At 39.0% G+C, this 26386-nt stretch overlaps 2 protein-coding genes across 4 annotated transcripts in view; one reads left to right on the top strand and one right to left on the bottom strand.

Annotated features, from left to right (window-relative positions):
- The window catches only part of LOC122985504 (Golgi apparatus protein 1-like), a 28776-nt gene extending 27242 nt beyond the window's left edge, over nucleotides 1-1534 (top strand). For both annotated transcript variants that reach the window (XM_044356230.1, XM_044356222.1), the window contains 2 exons: nucleotides 136-242; nucleotides 321-1534. In XM_044356230.1, coding sequence (XP_044212165.1) covers nucleotides 136-242; nucleotides 321-488 — 275 coding nt within the window. In that variant the 3' untranslated portion in view covers nucleotides 489-1534. The remainder of the gene's footprint in view (nucleotides 1-135; nucleotides 243-320) is intronic.
- Nucleotides 1535-6099: 4565 nt separating this feature from the next.
- The window catches only part of pacsin3 (protein kinase C and casein kinase substrate in neurons 3), a 47042-nt gene continuing 26755 nt past the window's right edge, over nucleotides 6100-26386 (bottom strand). For both annotated transcript variants that reach the window (XM_044356189.1, XM_044356199.1), the window contains 5 exons: nucleotides 25437-25612; nucleotides 20817-20937; nucleotides 15025-15164; nucleotides 13874-14043; nucleotides 6100-8229 (listed from right to left, as the gene is read on the bottom strand). In XM_044356189.1, coding sequence (XP_044212124.1) covers nucleotides 8114-8229; nucleotides 13874-14043; nucleotides 15025-15164; nucleotides 20817-20937; nucleotides 25437-25612 — 723 coding nt within the window. In that variant the 3' untranslated portion in view covers nucleotides 6100-8113. The remainder of the gene's footprint in view (nucleotides 8230-13873; nucleotides 14044-15024; nucleotides 15165-20816; nucleotides 20938-25436; nucleotides 25613-26386) is intronic.

Here is a 26386-nt window from a genome sequence, read left to right as displayed (position 1 = left end):
ACTATTAACCTCTATGATTGACCCATCGGATCACTTTGTTGTTGTTGTTATGTTGTTTTTGAATGGCTCCCAGTGAGATAGATTCTCCACTGTGTGTTTGTTTGCTTTACTTTGTCTTTCTTTCTCACCATCCAGAGATGTCGTGTCTGATGGAAGCCTTACAGGACAAAAGAGTTCGTCTGCAGCCGGAGTGCAAGAAAAGACTTCAAGACCGCATCGACATGTGGAGCTACGCCGCCAAGGTAAACACCAGGAGGAGGCATCTCGTCTTAAAAAAGACGTTTTATTTCCTGTCTTTAATTTGTCCCTCCGTCCTGTAGGTGGCGCCAGCAGAGGGCTTCTCAGATCTGGCCGTGCAGGTGATGATGTCGCCCTCGAAGAACTACATCCTGCTCATGATCGCACTGAGCGTGTGCATCCTCTTCCTGGTGGGGCTGCTGTGCGGTCGGATCACCAAGCGCGTGACAAGAGAGCTGAAGGACCGGTAGAGGACGAGCGCTTCAACGCCTTCGAAAAAGACTGACTCCTCGCACCTCCCTGTACCCTTCCTCCTCCTCCTCCTCCTCTCTCAGATGCCTGGTCTGTAACCAGCCGACCTGCACAGTGCCAACGCCAAGTGCTCACATCTGGACCTCCTCCTCTGTTTGCATCAAATCCAAAACAGTCCCCAACTCTCACAAAAACCTTTTAATTTCCATTTGGGCATCTCTAAACCACGAGAGACTATCGATCGTCTCTCCGATCGGAGCGTTTTCTCCTCCATGATCGTATTTTTTTTTTTCTCTCCAAGCGAACCCGCTTTTCTCCGAGGATGTTGTTTGGAGTTGGATGTGAGATTGTCCGGCATCTTTTCAGTTTCTAAAATAAGCGCTGTTCATGATGTGACTTTGAGGGCTGCCGCTTCTCTCGCTGAGGTTAGGATTTCTTTCCCTGCGTTAGGTCCCAATGCTTTTTTTTTTGTCATATTTAATGGAGACTGGCGCATGTAGAGCAACAAAGAAATCGTTTCAGTTTTTAAGTGACTGCGGCTGCCTGAATCGCACAAAAAGCAACTTGGAATGTTGAGGCACACTTTTAAGGTTGAATTCTGAGATGTACTTGTTGCTTTGAAAACATTTTTTCTCATCTTTCATGAAGTCCCGTCCTCTTCACTCCTGCACAGGATCACGTCCAGCTCACCAAGTACAACTCTAAACATCTTCGGACCAGTTCGGGCCTCCTTCGCAAAGGTCAAGCTGGTCTCCATTATCAGAAACTTTGTGTGCACTTTTCATTTTTTTTATAACTTCATTTAAATTCTAATAATTAAATCTTTGCACTTTTTTTTTTTTTTAAATTTTATTGCCTTATTTATTGTTGATTAATGACTGATTCTGATTTGTGTTTTGTGCATGTTGCTGTGCAGCTAAACACACCTGCTGAGGAGGTGAAAGTCAGCAGATGTGAAAAGGTCAGATTACAGAAGTGGAAACCAAAATGTTAGTTGCATCTCAAGTTTTGGATTGTAAAGAATACACAAGTTATGGTGGAAACACGCAGGAGTCACTGTCTCTGTTGCCTTTAACGATCAAACTCAATCTGTCACGTAAACAGTGCACAGACACGAGCAGTTACCTTTGTTTTATGAGGGAGGACGTTTAGGGGCTGCAACTAATGATTATTTTCATTATCAATTAATCTGCCGATAATTCTCTCGATTAATCGTTTGGTCTGTCAGAAAACACTGATGTTTTCATGTCTTATTTTGTCCAACCAACAGTCTACATCTCAATTTACTGTAATGTAACATAAGGAAAAGCATCTAAGAATGTTTAGCACACGATTCATCGATTATCAGAGTAGCTGCTGATTGATGGATTATGTGGATTTAGCCTTTAAACATGAGACTTGTGTAAAAATAGCTGGTTTTCTCTGCATAAGAAGCTCCTGCTCTTCTTAAAATAAATAATTTATTTATTGACACTATTAAACCTGCACTGAGCTGCTAACCTACTGAAACACAGTGTAAATTTCAACTATTTCTTCTTCTTTTTTCTTTTTTTTTTGGCAAAGATCTGTTTATTGGATGAAAAATTACATGTCCAGTGGCGTCAGTACAAGTGTCCAAAAAACAAAAAAAAATGTCTTAATTTTCACAAGATGTCCTAATTTATAAGCCATGAGGAGGAGAAAAAGACAAAAAGTGAACTTTGAATTTGAACAATAAGCTGTAACTATTTCTTAGTAAACAACAGCCGGATGCTTTGACTTCCTGGAGTCTTGTTGCTATGGTGACGTTGCCAGGCAGGTTGTGCGCAGTAGTGCTGGGCGGATGAGAAATAGTTTCACTATGTAAAACCAAATCACCAAAAAACACCACTTTCTGAAATAAATGAGATACAAGATATTAATTTGTGAGCTTTAGACGTGCTGGCAGATGCGTCATTTAATTTGGACAGAGCCGTGCTAGCTGTTTTCTCTTGCTTCCGGTCTTTACATGAAGCTAAGCTAATTAGCTCCTAGCTCCAGCTCTTATAAACCCACTGTACACCACCTGCCGAGCACCAAACAGCATGTTCTGCTGTCAAAAAAAGTAAATTAAAGCAGCTTTAGAAGAGTACTACCATCAATTTAGCATCACATTTAACATCGTCAGACTCACAATGGATAGTTTGAGTATCAAAATCAATGCAGCAGATCCAGAGATGTTGTCTTTTTTTAATCCCACGCATACCTCTTTGTTGTCTAAAACTAGCGCCTACATTACCCACAGTGCAACTCGATCGCTGACGTTTCAGTTGAAGTTTTGAATGTGTTATGCTAGTAGTGGCTAATGTAGCCTCGACGAGCGGGCTGCGGCGGTCTGCTAACTTCAGCCCCAACCGATTAATTTAACTTTACTTTTAACTTTAACAAACAAAAATAAATGTCCTCCCCTTCTCCTACATCAATACCGGAATAATTTCTTGTTTTATGAATGAAGCTGTACAGCTGCGGTGTCTGTTTGACCAATCAGCGATGGTCTTCTCTGCAAACCCCGCCCCCACACTTCCTGTACTGCCCTGTAGAGCCTGTAGTGCCCTTACAACAGACGTCATGCTAGTTAAGATAAACGCATCAGATAGTTATATTTAAAAGACATGGAAGTTTTGAAGGATTTATGCTGTTATCACAATAAAAAATCTCTTAAATCAGGAGAGAATTCTTTTTGCAATTTTGTTCTTTTTCTAAGTGATGACTGTTTCTTTTTGTAACGCATTTCACATTCATCAAAAGATTTTTTCTGAAGTAACCGCACTTTTCTTTTTACAGATGTTTTGCAGCTTGTACATTAATATCTGAATGATGAAAACCCCAGAAAAAGCTCGAAAGAGTCGAACTTTCTCTGCTCGTTTACAAAAGTTAATGAAGCTCAAGTTGCAAATAATTTGTGGATATGTTCTCGAAGGATTTTTGACTGTGAAAAAATAAAAAAAGAAACGTCCTCTACCTGAAAGCCGAGCGGATCAGTCGTCAGATAGAAACCAACAGCTCGCTGCTTTGAGCTTTTCTAAAAAACGATCCTTTTGTTTCTGTCTGCGTCAGCTGAAGCCAACAGCTATCATAACCAGTTTTGTATGTAAGTCTCTACGTGTACAAACTTTATTGGTGTGCAATTTGTTTTCTTTTTAGATTATGCTATGTAATATGAAGATGTAACAGATTTATCATTGTGAGATTTGATTTTGCTGTACAGATAAAAATTTGTCAATTTAATAAAACTGTCTGCAGATTTTCATATCTTCGCTTCGACCAGAGTGTTTTTAAATACTGAGCATCATGTCCTTGGCCTATACTGGGTTTTTTAAAATAAAGCAGCGTGTATGTTATCTGTGTGAATGCAGGCTGGAAAAAGGCAACGAAGTTACTGTATGTAAGTGGAAAAACCACAGACAAACATTCACTATGAGATAACTGACCAGTTTATCACCTGCTGTACATACAGTTTAGCAAGTAAACGTGCAGCTTAAAGGAAGGGTTCACAATTTTATAAGTGTGTCTTAAAACAATATTCAAGTGCCCAAATGAGCAGTGAATCATGTTTTTCTTGCTGTAATCATTCCTCCTGTTCATACTCACCATTAGAAGATCCCTTCATAATGCACTTACCATGTAAGTGATGAGGGACAAAATCCACAGTCCCTATGTGCACAAATGTATTTAAAAGTTTATCTGAAGCTAATATGAAGCTTCAAATCAAGTAGATATCTTTCAACGTTACAGTCTTTTTAGTGCCAAAGTTCCTCTTTTTGTTACTATACTTCCACCACAGCTCAACAGGGAAACACAAAGAGGGAATCTGATGCTAAAAAGACTGTAAATGTGTCAGATATCCATGTATATCCTGATATGACTAACTCAAACTGCTGAAGACTCATAAGCTTCACATCAACTTTTAAATGCATTTTTGTACAAAATGTGGATTTTGGCCTCCATCACTTACACTGAAAGCACATTTGAAGGGGATCTTTTAACAGCCAGTATGAACAAGAGGAATGATTACAGCAAGGAAAACCTCTTTCACTGTTCATATGGAGACCTGACAGTTGTTTTAAGACACACTTGAAAAATTATGAATCTTTCCTTTAACTGCAAAGAGACAGGATTTAATGCAGAACTATAAACCTTTTCTCACTGCAGTGGTTTTGACTTGTCAGGCACAAATCTAACTAATAATAATAATAATAATGCTGGCTCACTGGCACAGCTTATACACCTGAAACTTATTAAACAAGTCAAAATGTTTCATGTGAAACTGCAGTTGCACTGAATTGTTCAGGTGTAACAGATAAACTTGTGTATTTCTCTAACAGTTGGGAAGAGTTCAGCTCCTGACTAGAAGCCATTTTCCACAGCAGAGGGCACTGTGATCGCATTAAATACTGTAGGTTGTTCTCAGTTTTTAAACCAAACTAAGCGCAACAGGTTACTCTTCGTCTTACTGACAGAGGTCACAGGAGACACTATTGATTTCTTTGTGTGTTTAGTCATAATTACATTTATTTTAAGTCCCCCTCCTACTCAAAAATGTGTTTTTCACTGTGCAGAGTTTGTTTTCACAATCATCTGAGGAAGGAGGAATGTTTCTCTATTGTGACATCACAACTAGTTCGGAGCCAATTGTGGTCCAGAGGGCAACTTACACAAGTGTGATGTGGAAACTTGAACAACAACTACATCTTGAATCCAGCAGTTAGACTTTTGAAATTAACATTTTTTGCATTTTCATAGATTCTGGTTAGTTTTCAATGAGACAGAAGGAGATGTCATTTTAAGAGCTTTTAATAAGGTAAAATTGAACTTTTATATGGAAAAAACATAATTTATTAATCCAATCAGAGGATTTTTAATACGTATTAATGTCTGAAGTCTGGAGTGGATCTTTAAATATTAAACAAGTTTTCAATTAGTAGTAATACTTAAAAATAACTGTTGGCATTTTGAGCAATTGCAGGGCTCCATAGGTTGTTCCAGAGCTTTTGACCATATCCTACAGCCTTCTTCAGCAAGTGGAAGCTACTCAGGAACCATCAGGAAACCCCTCAGGCTTCATCAGTCTGAGTTAGTCAGTATCAAATTCCCTCTTTGTGTTTCCCTGTTGAGCTGTGGTGGAAGTATAGTAACAAAAAAAGGGACTTTGGCACTAAAAAGACTGTAACGTTGAAAGATATCTACTTGATTTGACTCATTTGGACACTGAAGCTTCAGATTAGCTTCAGATAAACTTTTAATACATTTTTGCACAGGAGGAGGACTGTGGATTTTGTCCTCCATCACTTAAGGGATCTTCTAATGGTCAGTATGAACAGGAGGAATGATTACAGCAAGAAAAACATGTTTCACTGTTCATTTGCGCACTTGAATATTGTTTTAAGACAGACTTGAACAGTTGTGAACCCGTCCTTTAAATATAGGAGGCTGCAGGTTAAAGGTCGTTAAGTTCCAGTAGTAGAAAAGCAGCTTTATTTCCACTCGACACCTGATGTGGGCTTGACTGCACACTGTAATTATTTAGTATGTATGTTTGCATGCAGGTTTTTAAAACTGACATGAAGACAAATGACAGTCTGTAAAACTTCCAACGGTAGAAAGCTCTTTATTGTTGCTCCCCACAACTTTATGTACTGTACAGGTTACAATTTTTGGGAAGAAAAGAAAAAAAAAAGAATCAAAGGAGCAGCGTAGTAGCTATAATTTCTCTAACATTATTATTTGGACATCTATGTGGGTTAGCCGTAGCGATGCTCGGATCAGCAGGGAAAAAGGAGGCTTCCTTACAAACAAACCACAAACTTAAAACATTGAAAACCCCACAACCTGATGAAAAATAAACACTTGATTTAGATTACTTGAGGTGCACATGCTTCGTGATCTCTGCACAGCAAAACAAACTAGCAACAAACCACCTTCCACAGATTAAATGATCCAAATCAAACCCCCACTTTAGTCAGAAGTCTAGTTCAAATAAAGAACGAGCGCTAAATTAAAAAGAGGAGAAAAAAAAAGAAATTAGAAAGTAAATGTTGACTGTAAAAATGCTATTCTTAAAAAAAATTCAAAAAGGAACAGGTAGCAACAGTTTACACCGTCCATATTCAAAATCAGCTGACTTGATATAAACATACAGCTATCACTTTAAAAAAAAAAAAAAAAAAAAGGAAAAAGTGAATTCAGTGTCACACCTACAACATCTATAAAATAACTGAAGCATTTTGTTGTAAAGCTAAATAACTGGGAGGGGACATGAAAGGTTTACAGCCAATCAAGAGCTGCGTGAACAAAAGAAAAACATTTTAAAGTCCAGGTGACTGTCAGGAAGTCTACTGGGATCAGACTGGAGGTCGTCAGCAGATGTCTGTAATTCCTCGGTCAGACAGCAGGGCGGCGCTACACATTTCTGGCCTCATCCTCTAAAAGGCACTGACAGTCTTTCAATGGGTTCGTTCATGTCACGTGACCTCGTTCGACCACTGAGAAAAGGTGAAGAGTGTGATGAAGTGCCTCCGGTTGCAGTTCCTCTCATGGCCACTACGTGCTGGCTCCCAAAGAAACTCGAGAATGTGATGAAATCTACTGAAAACGTCTTCATTAACATGCTAAATTAATATTGTTTTTTCCCATGAGATGTTTATTTCACTTATTTGTAATAATGAGAATACTAAGGCTTAAAGGAATATTTCAACATTTTAGGAAATAGGCTTATTCGCTTTCAACTCTCAAATTTGTTTGATACAAAGCTGGAGCAGCTAGCTAGCTAAGTTAGCTTAGCTTAGCATCTGTAAAACCACTTTACACTTTGTTTTTTGTATGGATTAAACCATCAGGATATAACATGTGAATCAATGAGCTTTAGCCTCTTTTGTTAGCTTCAAACAGAGCCATGCTAGCTGTTTCCCCTTGTTTTCAGCCTTTATGCTAAGCTAAGCTAACCAGCTCTTAGATGTATTGAATGCACAGACATGAAAGTGAAATCAATCTTCTCGTTTAGCTCTCAGCAAGAAAGCGAATAAACGTATGTTCCCAAAATGTGATGCTATGTTTTGGGGGTGAATTTGATTGACTGACAGGTGTTTCAGCCAATCACAGTCATCCGTGGTGGTCGTCCACCTCAACTCCCTCCAGGCTCTTCCTCCTTTGATGAAAAGTGGATTTTCTGACTCGTAACCAAAAATTGACGGCAGCCGGTGGAAAACCAACATCCAGAGTTCGATATCGCGTCCCCTCAGAAATCGATGGGTGACATCACAGAAGATATTTCCATGTTTTTTCTACAGTCTGCTTTCTGTTCATGTTTGCAGGCCTCCAGAGATTTATCTCTGCCTGTAAAGCCTTTTTCAAACCACAATGTCTTTGACCTCAGGCTGAGTAAACAGCTTTTCACAACAAGTGGACTCTCCACTGGATGATTTTCAAAATGGGAGCTCAAACATAAAAAAAAAAAAAAAAAATCAAAAAACAAACTCAGTGACGAGTTTTACAGTCAGTAACCCAAAACAGAGAGCGTGTCTACATGTCAGCGCTAATAGCTTCTGATTGGTCCTGGCATCTTGAGTGTAGTTGTACCGTTGGCTGGGTGACCAGAGAGGGCGGGCCATCAGGAAGCAACGAGCTGGACGTAGTTGGCGGGGTAGAGGCCGACCTTGCCGTTGCTCAGCTGACCTTTACACCAGCCCTGCTCGTCCTCCTCTCCCAGCTTCAACAGCTCTTCTCCTGCAGGGAAAGAGGACAGAAAGTCAGTTCACTGTTAAAACTGTTCAATTACAAACACAAACATTTACGTACTGGACCTCGCAAGTGGAGAAGAAAACCTGCATTCGTGATAAAAGACGAAAACTGGAGAAGAAGAGGTGACCTGTCCCGGTTCATCAGGGATCTGGTCCTGGTTTAGGCTAAGCAGAGCTGAGCTGGGTTAAGCTTTTCCAAACTAAGGTCTCTCCCTCTGTGGTTCCATCAGGTCCCATTAACTTGGTGTCCCTCCTGGCATCCTTCCAGTTCCCCGTGAATGTCTAATGCCCTCTTTTACTGCTTTGCATTAGTTGTGTTCTCCCTGATCTGTGTGATGTATCCAAGCTGAGATCTCTGTATAATGTTTACATGCAAGGCTATTTCTTTTTCTTTTGTTTGTTTGTTTTTTTCCACCCCTTAGTGTCTGTGATCTGCTCGTATCAGTCTTTGCTGTCGTGTGTTTTGTATTATTTGTTCTCTAAAATTCAATAAAACATTGTGTTAAAACTCTGTGTCCCTCCAACCGCCATAAAGCACGACTGCCAACAGAGGACGGACTAAATCTCAATGTGACAATGTGAACCAGGTCAGGGATTTACCACAAACACTGAGCGGCCTGGTAAACCTCAGCAGAACCCAGGACGACGTGACTACCTGATGAAACCAAACAGAATACACGGACCTGAGAGAAACAACACCAACTCTGCAGCTCTACGGAGCTTTTTAGTCTCTTTCAGCTCAGTGTTTTGGTTTTACAGCACATTTACTGTGACGTTCAGTCTCTGCTCTCAGCAGGAAGCTGTTTTCAGCAAACAAGCTCTGATAAACTCGATATACACAACCTGCTCAGCATCAAACCACAGACTGACAAAGTTAGAGGCTAGCTGGTGGAGAAAGTGGAACATTTAGCAGCTAAAGAGGCAGAAATATTACTCTGGTGAAAGGAGGGTGAATATATTCATTAGATTCATTAAACTGTTTTCTTGTATGTCGTTTGAAACACTGTATTCCTGCTATCTTGGCCAGGGTGTCATTGAAAAAGAGATCTTATAATCTCAATGGGGCTTACCTAGTTAAATAAAGGTTTAATAAGAAGAAGAAGAAGAAGAAGAAGAGGAAGGGGAAGGTTCTGTGTCTGCTGGATGTGGACTAATTGTATGCTCATCTGTAGAAAGATTTCACATTTTCCATATTCAGTCGACCTGCTGTGCACTGACTCTAGATTACACTCAAATTAATGGAAAAACACTAATTGGAAGTGAACCAATTAAACACCGTCTACTTTCCCTTTAATCAGCACCAAGTTACATCATTCTTTCCAGGAAACTTCCTAGAAATGATTAGAAAATTACAGACCTGTGAAATAAAGCGTCACCAGTACGAACATAGTAAGTTAACTTCTTCAGTTAAAAGCACATTATGATCCACAGAATTAAACACTATTTAATTAATAGATTTATTTTAGTCCTCTCTACTCTTTTCCCCTCACTTTAGTTGTGGCTAATTCCCATAATGCACCACAGTCCCAGACGTAGCTACAGCTTCAGGAGGGTGTAGACGGATTACGTAACACAGAGACGCTTCATTTCACCTGACAGCAAGTAGAAACATAACAGATACGACTGTTCACACTGAGCCTTGGTGTCCACTGGGTGGTGCTGAGACGACCAATTCATCCGTATCTTCATCTAAAGTTTTAAAGATCTGCACAACACCAGAGTCAATACGCTTTTCTTTAGTGGGGATTATTTTTGAGTCTCCCAAGCTTAAAAATCCACTGTACACACACAAAAAAGTCAACAATATTCTCGTCACAAAGATCAGTTCATCAAAGAGCCAATTTGCTCTGAATAGAAAAACAAATCTGTGTATCAGACTGTAAATACTGTATGTCTATACAGTCTATACTGTGTCTCTCTCTTCTCCATGTCTCTCCCTGTTTTTCTCCTCTCATCTTTTCTTTTCAGTACTGGATCATCCCTCTTTCCCTTTGCATCATTTCCAGAAGTTTTGAGACGCACCCTCATCTCTCGTCTCTCCCTTCCCTTGTGTGAATAACTTGCTTCAGTCTGTCCTCTTTCCAGATCTTCATGGTGAGAAGACGTTGTGTGTCTCAGTTCGTATCTCTTAAGCAACAGATACGACCTGAAAAAGTTGCTTGACGTCCTCCTGGATCCATATTCTTCATACATGTTTACAATCCATCTAGACTACTGCCATCATAATTTTCTATACTGCACATAAATATGAATATTCCACATATACAGTAGGGTACAAAAATCTGAGACCACTTGAATGGGAAACTGGTCTCAGACTTTTGGACCCTACTGTAGATGTTACTCTTTCTGAGGTTCTTCCATTTTTTTGCATCTAAAACCGCGATCACAGAAGGATCAGAAAGGTTACCACGTTAAAGGTGTACTATGCAGGAGACGAGAGAGAGAGAGAGAGAGAACAGCGATGGTTGAGCGAGCTAGCAGCGGTAGCGAGAACAAAGCCGTGATTGTTTCATGGCGGATACGTTCTAAAGCACAAATAAACACGCCCATGCCTCCGTATCACCCTGCGGGAAGGTGCCACATTGCCGGATTTTGTGTAAAAGCAGCAGAAGCTTATCCTGTCTGCTCCGCTCTGCTCTGTGTGTGTGTGTGTGTGTGTGTGTGTGTGTGTGTGTGTGTGTGTGTGTGTGTGTGTGTGTGCGCGTGTGTGTGTCTCAGCCCTGCCCTCAGTCAAACAGACACAGAGAGCAGAGGAGCAGCACTCTGTACACAGCAGAGGAGAGAGGGACAGAAAAATAGTGAAGCACATAAAAAAAAAACAGCGATGTAATCTGGTTGCTATGCTACCAGTCTCAACGTCAGCTGTTACCGGCCAGGAGCTACACACCCACTGCCTAAAGGTTGACGCCCAGAAATGCCCTGAACACCGCCACACACTTCTGTTTTTTGGGGTTTTTTTTTAGGAAAATCATGCATTGTATGCCTTTAAGGACTTGCAAGCATTCATGTCATCTGACAACTGTAATAATTGTAAATAGAGTTAGTAACTGAGGGTTTAAAATACTGAGCACTGACAAAATTTTATCATATCCATTAAATTTGGACTTAATTACACTGAATGACGGACTTGGCTCACGAGATGTCCAAGTTTTTTTGGTTTTCAAGCATTTCTTTATTAATTATTAAGTGCCAAGTTAAGTCTATCAGAGCTTATTAATTATAAATACATTATCTATCGTGTGTAGTGTGGAGGGGGCTACAACTGAATTTCACTGGGCAATCCTGCATTGTATAATGACGACTAAAATGAACGCCGAAACTTTCACAAAAATCTGTTTCCCAGTCGTTATTACAACTCAGATGTTGGCGTGAACCTATTTCGAAAACTCATAATTACAGTAACTCCGATATGACATGAACGCAGCGTAACAACACAGGGTGTCGTAACGCTGGACAGATTTTCAAACCCTGAGGCAAAGTTGTGATTTTGGACCACATAAATAAAATTCATTCATAACAATTCATCTTATAATGTGTTTTTAAATAGAGTTGGTTTTATTTGACTTACCTGACAAAGCAGCAAGTGTGAGGGTGAATCAGATTATTCTACGATAATCCCTCAAGTTACAACAACACAACCACACAGCAGCATTCTTGATATTCAGACAGATGTCAAAAACATCCCGAAGATCAAGAAGATAAAACCTCAGAATGGGTTTTATTTCCTACTTGAGTCCCGCGTGATGGATTGGTTAAGTATTTAATAGTTTAATAGAGTTTTTCACTTTAAACTGCAGGAGAAAACTGGAATAGCAAATTATTCCATCAAAATTAAAGCATCAATCCTTCGTCTATCTGTTCTGAGCTGGACTCCAAAATGTTTTTACTTCCAAACAGAACTGATAAGCTGTTCGCATCATTAATTGAGGAATAAAAACACACATGTTTCATGTTGTCAGTGATTTTAAATATTAAACTTTTGCAAAGATGATCCAATTAAAGTCACAGAAATAAGCCAGTTTTATCCTTCACAATAACATAGAATCAAACCTTTAAGCAACACAGTGAAATCTGTTGTTTTTAAGACATGCTAATAATTCTCAAACATTAATTTATGCTGCAAGTAGAGAAAAATATTCCCTCAAGGTGCTCAGAGAAGTAAAATTTGCTCTAGTTTTGCATGTTACTTTATCCAACCACAGATGGCGACTAAATGAGGAAGCAGCTGCTATTCGGACATGTCTTTAAAAACATAATACATTTTATTCATCTAGTGAAGCTGCAGGGTTTCTCTGAGATTAACTCCTATTTAAATATTATTTTTTTTAAAAAGCAGAGTTATTTCCGTGACTCAGTTTGAATCATTTATACCGGCTGAACTGGTCACAGCAGTGACTGACATGCAGACCGAGGTGAGATGTGATGTTTGTGTTATGGTTTTGTTCCCATAGCAACAATCTTACTGCATCTGATCATCAGTACGCATGTCTGAGAGAGTGTGTGTGTGTGTGACATGAGTGTGTGTGTGTAAATGTGTTAAGACGAGGCATCACAGGTGAACAGTCCCAACAGGGTTTAATGTTTTAAGCTTTGATTTCATAACAATGTGCAAATCTGTTGTAAATGTTTCAGTTTTTCCCATATTTATTAAGGTTATTTGTGCTTTTTGGGGGGTTTTACATGATCAATAAAATACAGTGTCACTCTGGAAAAGATTTCATAACATTTAGTTTTTCCCGGTGAAACTACACAGGAACACGATCCAATAAACACCTATAGAAGCTGAGAGCTGATGTTGATATTTATGTTTTCAAGCTGTTTTCACACGATTACGACTGAAACAACTGGTCAATTAATTGATTAGACGATGGACAGAAACTCAATCTGAAGCTATTTTAACTGATACTTGATTAACAATCAATCCAAACATTCACTGGTTTCAGATTCTCAAATGTGAATAATCACTGAATCTTTTTCTTTGTCTTATAACATTACACCAAATAACAAACAATTCATCAATTAAGCAAAACACAATTGTCAGATTAACTGATAATAACCTTTAACCACAATTTATTACATTTTCTGTATAAAACAAAATAGTTTTTTGTGCTACTTGCCTTGTTATTTAAAACTGTTACCAAGTGATTTTTACTTAATCTTCTTGAGATAAACATGCTTTTAACTGTAATATTATGTGCATTTATTCTTTCTGTTAAGTCCCATGATGAGACTAACTTGTACAGACGTCCATTAAAATTGAATATTTTGTTTTAAATCTTGATATAATAAGATCATTACGATATAATCTTGAGATAATCTGATAATGATCTGTACAACCTCAAACACTATCTATTAAAAATCAGCACCTCTCTGACTCAGTGCACATTAAAACTTTCACAAAGACGGGATGTGCTGCAGGGTTTATTGATCGTATTTGATTGTTAACAGGTTTTTACTTTGTAGGTTTTGTGCTCGATGCTTTTAACACTTTTATTGCCTGTTTTGCACATTTTATGAAACAACAACAGTCATAAAAGTGACTTTTTTTTCATGACAAATCAAAAATCACCAAACTCCCCCCCCCCCCCCCGTGATGCCTCTCCTCTATAAGCATTAGTAAGGGTTAATACCTGCTTTAAAGCTGAGCTCATCGGCCTCCTGGCCCGAGTAATCATAGAGCGCTCGAACCGGCACCCCCTCTACCTGCTCCTCCTCATCCTCCAGCTCCCCGACGCCGTTCACGGCCGGCACCTTCTTAGGACTTTCCTCATCGGACCAGTCTGACGAATAGCTCTTCACCCTGAGAGAGGAGAGAGACAACGAAGGTGACGGAGAGTCCAAAATCTCCAGCTGCCAACCACCAGATGCTGATGCTGTGTTGTCGCACTGTTTCACCAGCACCTGAACGCAGCATCACGAGTTAAAGAAAAACCCCCCCATCATTGCCCAATAATAGAAAATCTCATTGACATCCTCATCAATAAAGGTGTTTCTACTTTGTAACCTTTGATATTTACAGTCTTTAAATTTGCTTCAGTGACTGTTTCTAGCTGATGGAGGGATGTTGGTGTGTTCATGTCTTCAGAAGCAGATATGATGGGATTAGATGAAGAAGTAGAGCAGCTGATTTGAAGCCAAATGTGCGTCGCTCTTGAGGAACAAACTGCTGGGAGATTAAACAGCAGCTAAATCTGGAAACAGAGTCTCCAACTCGCACACAGAATGAGTCAGCTGTCTAGTTACTAATTAGGGTGTGTGTGTGTTATGTGCAGGATGTTAACTCCTCAGGGTGACTACAAGGTAACTATATAAACTAAACTGCAAGCTGTTTCTGTTCACACACACACACACACACGCACACAGGTGGCTCAAACAGAGATAATTGTAGTCGTGTGTTCAGTCTGGGCTAAACAGACAACAGGTACGTGCTGTTTTAAAACTTTACAAAAACAAGTGGACGTGTGTGTGTAATGGCCTGCACACACACACACACACACACACAGTCTGCTCTTTTTAATTAAGCGGTGCATGTGTTGAGGACATATTGTGCACCTGTGTGTGTTAATGCACAAGAAAGACAAGCTCTTTATCCAGAACTGAGAAACCTTCTAGTCTCAGTTTGTGATTCAGCAACTTCACGCTTCAAGACAACGGAGCGTCCTTTTGTAGCTACAGATTAAACATCTTGTCCTGTGAGATCAACATGATAACGGTTGTTGTAACTTGTGCGCAGCAGTCGGGGGGGGACGGGGGGGAGGGGGTTGGGGTGTCGTCTACCTACCTGGTGTCCTGGGTGATGGGGCTGGGCGGGATGTCATCTCCCCCCGACGGGACGATGTTGGTGAGGGTGACCACGTTCTCCTGGGAGTGTCCGATACGCTCCTTCCTGCTGATGGTGCGACTCGCCTCTGGAGTCCACTCCTGCGCACACACAAACACGCACACGCACTGTTTATACTGAACACATTTGATCCAATTACAATTAAATTTCTACAAAATTCAAGTTCAAATTGTGCAGGCATAACATACATTAATTTCATCAAGTTATTTAACTGTCAGCTGTTTGAGAGACCACTTTAAGGAGCCTTAAGACTGTGCGACAATAACAATAGTGTAAGTTTTTTTGCATGTTACATCGTGCAAGATGCCTGCAATCAAATCTTTGTGACAATCTGCGTCAGTCTGGATTATATCAGATTGTGAGATGAATGTGTGCTGAATCGTAGCGCTACGATGTAAATAGAAAAGAAGTAGATGAAAGCAGAGACGCGTCATCAGCTCGTCATCCATCTGCAGCTCTGATGTTTGGAAAATGCAGCAGAGTCACAAAACTGTCTTTTTCCTTTCACTTCCATTGTTTTGGGTTTTGTGTGCTGCAGATGTACGATTGTTAACTTTTGTCACAGGAAAGCCCAGAATCACACAGTGTAAAGAGGCTTTAATAAATCCTGGTATTTATATTAGATTCAAAGGATTTATCACCCAACTGTGAAGTGCTGAGTTTATTATTTAAAATACGTCCAAGCACTGTTGTTCTGTCCTACTCAATCATTGGCAACAGATGCAGAGTCTCTGTGAGTCTCTGCATGGTAGCAATTGAGACCCGCACACTGTTTAAAAAACTGCACAACATTTATTTTTAGACATCTTCATTATTTATTTTGATATAACATTTTAATCAGTTTCTCCGGGATTCAGATGAAGATGTTATATCGAAACGTTTGTCCTCTGCTGCCATATTATTTAAAATAAAATGCAAATAAAATATATAAGGTTGATATTGTATATAAAATAACCCTAAAATAAGAATATCTAGTTTGTTAAATACAATAAAAACAAAACAAAAACACCTTCTTTAACAAATATCCCCCATAAAACCCTTGAGACTTAAACAATGTTTGTGTCAAATTTAGGGGATTAAATGTGACATTTGACTGACGAGTCTTATTTTTATATATGAATTTATAAAGGAATCCAAGTTTTGATGGATTCCTATCAAAATGTGTTGCTGAAACTTTTCTGAGTTATGAGATGTATTTGTTTCATATGTATTGTGGTTATTTACTGCTTGTTTTATTGTTCATGTTTCCAGATGCATCACTCATGTTTGTACCTTTATTTATTAACTGATTGATTGCATTAAAAACATTATTTTAATACGTTCAGTGGCTCCTGATCTTTACCAATGTCCTCTTGGTGTATGAGTTAGTTTGTGTGTTACTACCGTTGTGGCAGGATGTCTTTCATAAAGTTATGTAATCTAATAAAGCAAATGTACATTTTTATCTTAGTGATCAAATAAAAAGTAAATGAACACTCTCGTCCTGTAGTAGATAATCAATGGAGTCTGTCAGATCACACACCCAGACAAAAAAAAACCCCACACACAGACACACATCGGCCATAATAACAGGGTGCTGACAGAAATAGGTGGCTGAGGATACAGTTACTGTTATTTACAGCCTCAGAGGAGAACAGAACAACCTATCCGACAACCTGTGTGTGTGTGTGTGTGTGTGTGTGTGTGTGTGTGTGTGTGTGTGTGTGTGTGTGTGTGTGTGTGTGTGTGTGTGTGTGGTGAATCAAATGTCCTCACCACACATGCACAGTCTAATCCTCTCAAAAAGGAGGATTAAAAGGTTTCCTCCAGAACATTTTTACTACTCTTTACATTGTAAAATACTTGAGGGTTCAGTATGAAGCAGAGGGAGTTATGAATGAATATTAGTTGGCAGAAAGTCCTCACAAGTACAGAAATACAAATATGCGTGTATGTGTGTGTGTGTGTTAGGACAATGGCTCTCTGTCTGCATGTCGGCAGCGCTGTGGGAACGCCAAGAGATTCCTCAGAGGACAGAAGATCTACTTCTTTCTGCCAACGTCTCTCTCTCTCTCATTATACACTATAATGTAGTTATAAGCAGATATGAGCAGTTTTTAGTGTTTATTAAGCAGTTATAACACACATTTAATATCACAACTTTATTGTCATTCAGTCTTCCACTTACAGGTGCCCACAGGAGGAGTTATAGTAGTTAACAAATACATTATAAGATAGGTTCTGTCTTAAAACAATCGTCAGGTGCCTGTATGAATGGTGAAACATGTTTTTCTTGCTGTAATCATTCCTCCTGTTCATACTGACCATTAGAAGATCCCTTCATAATGTACTTACAATATAAGTGATGGAGGACAAAATCCACAGTCCTCCTTTTGTGCAAACATGTATTTAAAAGTTTATCTGAAGCTTAACTTAGCCAAGTTTAGTCAATCAAATGGAAAAATCCCTCTTTGTGTTTCCCTGTTGAGCAGCGATAGTGACGAAAAGAGGGAAATTTGTACTAAAACAACTGTAACGTTGAAAGATATCTACTTGATATGACTCATTTGGACGCTGAAGTTTCATATCAGCTTCAGATAAACTTTTAAATAAACTTTTTTTTGAGTCTGTAGCTCTTGTGTTGAGTAGCAGGATGCAATCAGGCTCAGTGTGACCATCTGCTTTGCCTGTGATAGAACGGCACGTTATCGCTTTATTAAAGATTTGATTTGCTGGATGGAAATAAGGACTCCAGCTACGTAAGCGGATGACTGAACAGTATTTCATCAAATTAATGCAAAACTAGGGACAAAATCATGAAATTAAAGACTTTAAAACATAAATTTCTTACTTTTTGCTTCTGATTTACAGAGAAAATGTGTATTCTGTAGTAGACAAAAAGACAGACTTTAAAGACAGACTCGAAAAATTGTGAATTCTTATATCTGCTAACAACTACATTATAGTGAGTTAGAAACCATTTATTAACTGTTTATATACTGATTGTAAATGCTTTCTAGGGAGACTTACTGCATGTATAATGACACTATTTGTACTTGTGTTGAAATTTTCTTCTAACAGTCTTCCAACACTCTTAACATACCTAAATCCTGATCTCTGCTCTGTACATTAATCTGAGACTAAACGGCCACCTGACTGTCACCTGACCTCATGGCAAAAGCAGCTGAATTATCCTTTAATCTGTTTGTGCTGCGCTGAACTTCTATCATTAAAAACACTCATAATTACAGTCGGTTTACCTTAAATGATCGACACTGGCAGTTCTCCAGACTGAAAAGTGTTTCAGGAGCACGTTACCACTCGAAAATCTTTGTTCAAACACGGTCAAAAGGATCTTTGCTAAAGGAGTGAACGCTCCTCGGTGTGAACTGTGTGACACACCTTCAGTTCAGCCGTCTGATGTGTGATTTTTTTGAGGCGGATTTGAGAACATCTGAAACCTTCAAAACATAAGATCTGTGGTCCAGTTGTTGCATTTTTGGAGGATTACATGTCAACTCCTTTTGTGATGATTTGAAATTTGAGGATCGTGTCAGGAACAGTAAACACACACACACACACACACACACAGCCAGTGTGTCGCTGCAGAAATACAGGTGATTGTATCTCCATTATGACCTGACAATCGGTTCTGCGGAGCTTTTCACAGATAGAAAACGGAACAAAGAGTCACAATGATTCCTTCACAGTGACTCAGAGTGAAGGAGGGTGTGGAAAGACCTGCGTGAAACTGATCATAATCAGTTAAAACATCCTCAGGCTGAATTCACAAAAACTTCAGAAGAAATGAAAGAACTTTCCCAACTTATTAATTAAAATTAAAACAGTTTTCTCACTGTTTTTATATTTTTAACTTCTGAATAAGAGGGATTCTTGGATTCAAAATCAATTTAAAAATGTTTTTCTTGGTCTAAATTGTTTTTTTCCAGCACTGAAAACTCCAAAGTTGATACATCTTTTACATTCATGGTTAATTTGTCATGTGCTTGTGCCTCAAGAGCTATCTATCTATCTATTTTTTGTTTTTATCAGCACTCAACATCATTCCTGATATATTTTTTATTATATACACCTCACCTACGATGATGAGAACTACATTAATCATGCCTCCGCCCTGTTCCAGTTCAGTCCAGCACACAGATCAGCCGCTCCGCATTAAACTCCCTATAACAGCCTTCATGAGTCTCACGTTTTACCGAACAGGAACGAGTCACATCGCTCTGCTTCACTCTGTTCTCCGTTCCCATCACAGTTATGTAGCTTGTTTATTTTGAGACAACACTGTTTGCAAGTTTCAAGTCTCTGTGTGCGTCTCTCCACCCGTGTTTCCTGTCTGTCTGCACTCAGCAGCTGTCTAATAAAAATGCCAAAAAAAAGCCATAAATTACAAAAAAACATGTCTGCAGTAAGATAGATGATAAACTAGTACCTTCACTTGTAGTAAATGGGTTAAAACAAGCAAAAAACAGCAATTTTGTATTTGTCTTGTGCCAAGAAAACAGCAAATAAAACAGTTGCTTAAGAGAAGAAGAAGATCAGGCTGCGATTTCCTCTGTTTTTCTTATTGTCAACAAATCTCACGTGCAAAACAACAATGAGTTTATCTGCTTACGAGTATTGTGCGTGTATCCAAAACCTGATATATCTTATTCCTCTGTGCTGCAGACTTCCGTTGTTGTCCAAAAAACTATTAAAAACACATCAATAAGCCAAAGTGTTGCACTGGGTGACATGTTCCTTCATCCCCTGAGAGATACTGGTTACTTCATTTTGTTTAGAAACGGCTCCAAAGACTAATAACAGCGTCAAGTTCTCACTCTCTGGGGAGTATTTGTTTGTCAGGAAGAGGCCACGAGGATGCAGTTCTGTTTACAGTAAACATTTTTTCACACCCGCCGTATCGATCAGACCCAAACATTGTAAATTTCTCAAACAAGTTTAGTGCAAAGTCAAGACTTTGTGTTACGTAGCACAAGTTAGCAGCACAGTGTCAACAGATCCGTATCCTTCTGCAGGTTTATTTTTAATATAACAGATGATAAACAGACTTGATGTTCCTGGGTAATAAACCAAGAGAAGATCCAAAGAGATTACTGCGGAAGTGTAATTGAGACACTTTTCTAAACTATTTCTCCTGAAAAGTCTAGTAAACATATTTAAACTTCTCTGTGCTTCCGATTCCAAGAATCTGTTTTGTTTTTTCACATTTGTAAATATTTGCGTGTCTTTATTGACTCTGTGGAAATCTACAGATTTCACTCTGGAGCTGTGAGACCGACAACTAAATAGACCTGCATCTGTGTGTGTGTGTGTGTGTGTGTGTGTGTGTGTGTGTGTGTGTGTGTGTGTGTGTGTGTGTGTGTGTGGATTCCAACATTCCTGACCCCACTCAGGACTCTCAGTCACACAACAAGGCTTTCACTGGAAGCCTGTTTAATATTCAGTTTGTCTCTCTGAAACACACACACACACACACAACCTGAGGAACTATTATAGTCCTGCAAATTACTCGTTTTCATGAAAATGTCGAGGAAAAAAAAAAAAGAATGAATGAAGTTATGTCCAGTAAATGATCCCGTTATTGTCCTCTGACCTTGACAGTGTTTTTGGGAAAGTGAGGATATTTTGGTTCGTACACGTTTCTTCACAGGGCTGTTTGAGGGTTAAGACTGTATGTGAGTGTGTGTGTGTGTGTGTGTGTGTGTGTGTGTGTGTGTTTGTGTGTGTCACACCTCAAACTGCGGCCAGTTCATGCTCATGCCCGGTCCGTGGGTGTTCCTCCACCATCTGAGATCTTCAGTGTCATTGGCTGCTCGGATGGTCTGACCCAGGTCCCGGTACAAGTCTTTGAATCTATTGGACAAAGTGAGACTCAGTCATCATCACACCTACTGTACTCCTCCTCCTCTTCCTCCTCTTCCTCCTCCTCCTCCTTTTAATTCTGTTATTAGTGATTTTGATTTAGTCTCTGTGTAACAGAGTGTCTTTGATTATTTATATTAATACATTAATGTACATACATACAACATTAATAGTCGTCTGCACTGTGATTTTTTAAAAATTTTTCCTGTTTCCAGAGAAATGTTATGTGCTGTGCTTTGTATTTTGTTGATTTTTGTTGATGTTAAATTCAATTTTAGGTACCGTAAATTCTCTAAAAGTGGCCACAGCCTTTATTTACCTCAGTAGAAGAGAGAACCAGGCCAAAACTTCCTCCTTGTTAACTTGTTGTCTTTATAAATTCAGTATAATGTCCATTTCAACAGCAATAATTCCATCAGTCAAGAGTCATGTCAGCATTTTACCCCCGACAATGTTGACCTGTCATGAATGAAACACTTTCTCCAGAATTTTCCCTTTACAAGTCTTATAGCTTTCGTTAATAGTTTGTTTTTAATGTGAACAAACACCATGAAGTAGCTGAACATCAGGAGAACAACAAAGAAGAAACGACTGGAATAAATTCATTTTTGTCAAAAAAGAGAAACTCAGAGCAGCAGAACGGTGATTTTAACATGACTGTTGTTGTACTGATAAAATTAGTGCTGTGGAAATTATACATTATATTGTATTATACATTAAACTCAATTTTTAGCTGTTATAGTAGGCTACAGGTAACTCAAAGTTTTCTTTTTACTCAGCCTTTATTAGCGAAAGGCCATTACTGGTTCATCCTGGAAACACAGCGACTATTATTTGAAAACTTTATATGAGAATTTACTGTATCTTATAAATTCAAGGTGTCATATTAGTTTTTTGGAACCTACAGATACCTTGTACACAAACATACACGTCTGCTGAATTATCCGACTTAAAGAAACACAGATGTTAGTGTATCTAAAAAATGATCAACATAAACTCTTCTGTTATTGTATTAAATCTGCATTAATTGATTTTTTTGGCCACTTGGGGCCAGCAGAACACGACACTGACATATTAACCTGTTATAAAGTTGAAAAACACAGAGCGACATCTGCATTTAGCTGAAGTCGAGTTTCTCTCTTTAGCTACTAAATGTTCTCTTTTCACCAGCTAGTTGCTAACTTAGTCTGCTGTTTGGTGCAGAGAAAGTAGTGTGCAGCAGGTTTTTCTGAGCTACCCTGCTACAGCTGGAAATGAGGCTGATGAGAACTATGAGACTCAACCAAATCGTAAATTTGTTGTAAAACCAAAACTTGGAGCTAAAAGAGACAAAAAAAAAGCTCCATAAAGCTGAAGGGAGCTGCAGAGATGGGTGATAATTTTCTGTAAATTTGTCTTTACAAGCCTTTCACATTACACATAATCATTTGATCCAATAGTTAACATAAAAAAAAGATTAGATTAGATTAGTACAACTGTAAAGAGAGCCAGCGAGCGAAATGTTAAAAAAAAAAACAACACAATTGTGGTTTTCATCACATCTTGCTCTGATCATGGCTGAATTGCGGCTCTCGTGTAGCGTTCAGCACATTATTCACAGCAGACAAAGTTCCTGGTTACCCGCTGTGTATTCTGGAGGTTGAGCCTTTAACATCCTGAAGCTTTCTTTAAAAAGGTGGAATTCGAGATAACAGTATTGTATGTTTCATATTTTGCTGAGCCAGTTTTATCAGCTCTGTGCTGCTGTGTTTACACTCAGATAATGATATGAAAGAAAAAACTTGCATCCATTCATCTGCTGCCAACCTTCACAGGAGCTGCAGGTAGATGCCTGAGGGCTGCACTTCCTCTCAAACCCTGTCGACTGTATTCAGTAGTAAAAACACCTGCGAGGATTATGAGGACTTAAAATATGTACATTTTTAAAAGATTTCAAGACAAAACAGTTGGAAGATGTTTTACACGGATATGTGAGGGGGGATGTATCAGATCGATGGATGACACCAAAAAACACCAGATCCAAAAACTGCTCTTTGATGATAAAAAAAATCAGGAGTCAGACGTCCAAGCAGCAAACTGTTCTTTAATGCCGGCAATAAAGGAGAGCAATCAGTGCATACCAGATGTACCAGGTCGCTCTGAAGGTTCTGGCCTTCAGTTTGTAGGTTTTTATACCCTCAGGTCTGCATAGGTCACACCTATTGTCCATTCTCTTTATCTTTGGCCAATTACACCTTTATATTTTATCTTCGTCACTTGTTGTTGGTCAAAACTCTTCAAGATAGGTTTTGAGCTGACGTGGATATGAACTGGCATATTCAGTTCTATCTAGTTATGTCCATTTTTTTAATATAATTATTGGGGATCGTTGTACACCATTAGTCAAGTTATTCTTGCCACTTTACACCCTTATTTCTTGATCTTCTCCAAAGTGTATTTTTAAAAAAAGGTGAAGACTTTAATGCAAACCCAAACAAAGTGACATGTAATACAAACACACTCAAATTTATCCAGCGTATGATTATGATTCTTTTACTGTGCTTCTATACTTATATTGTGATTAAATGTGATTTATGAGATTACAGATACATCATCAATAAGATTTTAACACGCTATTACTTATAGTGTTTATGAATCACCCTGCATAGCTTAATATTGTCTGTTAGCACAATGAAAATACACCACAGACGCATTATGTCAACAGAAACAATATTCCACCAATGCTTCACAATTATTTAGGGAATTTATAATATACAGATCAACATAGCCGAAATTTTAGATAACTTGTTCTACATCTGTGGTAAACTGCATGTTCCACAACATAAAATATGCCATGAAATATTCATTTTTTGGCCCATACAATCTTTCATGTTTGTCCAAATCTGTGACCATTTATTTAAAACTTTGTCAGAATTGTACTTAAAATACTAACAACTGTATCTTCTAAAATGTGTCTATAAAAGTGGTTCCAAAGTGGTCGAGACCCCCTTCATGGGGCCACGAGATCAATCTGATGGGTCAGGAAATTATTATTAGAAATAATAAGAATAAGAATAAAATCATGTTTCTCCTACGTACATTTATAGTAGTTTTTCTGACTTTTCTACAAACTTTGCTTGAAATGCTTGATAGCTTTAACTTTTGGGGCCTCTAGCAATTATTTACATGGAACAATCTCGCAAGTTTGGAGGAGAAAATCTCTTTCGTGTAACATGCGACGTGTGATGAGGAGCAGCGAGTAGGCGCTGCTTCATTTTGAGGGGACAAGAGCCTAAAAACATTTGAATCCGCTGCTCATGCACAACCACACGCATGGTAATTGACTTCAGGTAATGACAGACTCCATAAAGTGATGTTTGTGAGAGTCTGGACTGGACACTTTAGGAGGGTGGGTGGTCATTAGGACTCTGAACGTACACACACTCACGTCTCTTCATACTTCAACCAGAAACTTGACTTTGATTTTGGAGAACAGACAAAAAACAAACAATAAAAGAGAAATACAGTAAAGTCACTGTATGACGTCAAGTACATTTCAAATACAGTGGAATCAGACTGTACAATAAACTCAGTTTTCACCTACACACCGCTGCTAACAAGGACTCGCTTCCATTTGCAAACTCAAAGCCGTCTCTGTTGCCCTTCACCTTTTGTTACTGTTCCACAAAAGCATAATTCAGTCCATACAGCTCGACTGCTCCCCCTGTTTTCTCACCATGCCGTCCGTCTCCAACAAGAACACCTTGTCCCGTACTACACGTACTGCTTCCAAAATCATTGGTCTTCCAACCTCTTATCTCTCATATCTCAATAACAGAGCGATCACTCGTACGGCACATGACCCTGAACACCCTCTCGATCCATTTTTCACTTTACTGCAACATCCAGTCACAGATACAAGACACTTAGATGGAAAAATGCACATTTTACATGTTTTGTCCCGTCTGCTGTAGCGGTTTTAAATTATTATATGTATTAGTCTTTTTGTCTGCGTGTATCTAGTAATGAAACAGTTGTATGTACAGTATGCATGTGTGTGTATGTATATAAGCATCTATGTTTTGGAGGTATGCATAATATTCACTGAGGGAACAAATTTCCCCATCGGGACAGTAAATATAACTAGACATCTCATCACAGTTAGACGTGAAGTTCTTCTTCACAAAGTTAATTACAGATCAATTTTTGGTCAATATTTGGACAAAGACTTTGCTGGACTTTACCAATCATGGTTGCTACGGTAACAGAGGGTTGTTTAAATAGAGTGAGAGGTCAATAGTTAATGGACAACGGCATGAGTTTTCCATTAACTCCTGTGCACATACACAAATGTTCACACACACACACACACACACAGACATCTGAGCCATGACACTTCTGCATGCCTTCGTTCTGTGAGTCATGGATCATCAATCATCTAATCACCCTCTTTCCCCCCTCGGGATGTATGAGTGTGTGTGTGTGTGTGTGTGTGTGTGTGTGTGCCTTACCCTTCTTTGCTGGACAGGTCGAGGTGTGTGTGGATGTCCAGCAGGACTTCTTTAAAGAAGCGCAGCCTCTTACGCTCGGCCTCCTGGGTGAGGTCGAACACCTGCTCCATGTCCTCCATGTAGCGGGGGTTACAGCGGTTCAGCTCCTCCAGGGCTTTTTCGTAACGCTCTTTCGCCTAGAACACACACACACACACAAACGCAGCACATACTGAGCTACTGTTCAACCTTTTCACCCTACAGCCACTAATAAAGATGAAATAAATGTGCCGCCATGTCAGTATGGAGCTGTTGCAGAAAGGTGACGGTGAAATGTGTGTTTGATATTTTTAGTTTAAAAGTTAAATTTTTCCAGATTTATCTCACTCTTCTTTGAATCATTATATTGGATTCTTGTTAAGAACCACTTTGGTAAAGGGGATATTATTCTGCACATTTCCAGGTCTATATTTATATTCTGGGGTTCTACTGGAATATTGTTTAAAAAACTCCTTATTTAACTCATACTGCTCCTTTATGCAGCCCCTCAGTTCAGCCTCTGTCTGAAACAAGCTGTTTTAGCTCCTGTCTCTTAAAGGACCCCCTCCCAATAAGCCCACTATGTCCTGATTCTTGTTCTTTACTCCAAAAGGAAACTTCTCAAATACATCCATACATCCAAATCCAATCTGAAATATGTGAGTGGACAAAGTGAACAACCTTAGTGACAAAGGCTACGGAAGGACGGCGGATTTTTTTTTTGGGTATGCAAACATATGACATCATTACAAGGAGGAAGTAGAGGTGACTTTGCAAACGAAGCGTTAAGAGCAAACTGAAGCCCTTGTTTTCAACTTGCAGGGAGCGTTATTTACATACGTTCACCTCAACTATGTTTAACATAGACATCAGACATCGTACAACAGTATGAAAATAACAGAAAAATCACAAAAAGCATGATATGTCCCCTT

This window comes from Thunnus albacares, chromosome 1 (assembly GCF_914725855.1).
Source record: "Thunnus albacares chromosome 1, fThuAlb1.1, whole genome shotgun sequence".
Lineage (NCBI taxonomy): Eukaryota > Metazoa > Chordata > Actinopteri > Scombriformes > Scombridae > Thunnus > Thunnus albacares.
Note: the sequence above shows the minus strand (reverse complement) of the source record. Positions and strands in the feature narration are given on the sequence as shown.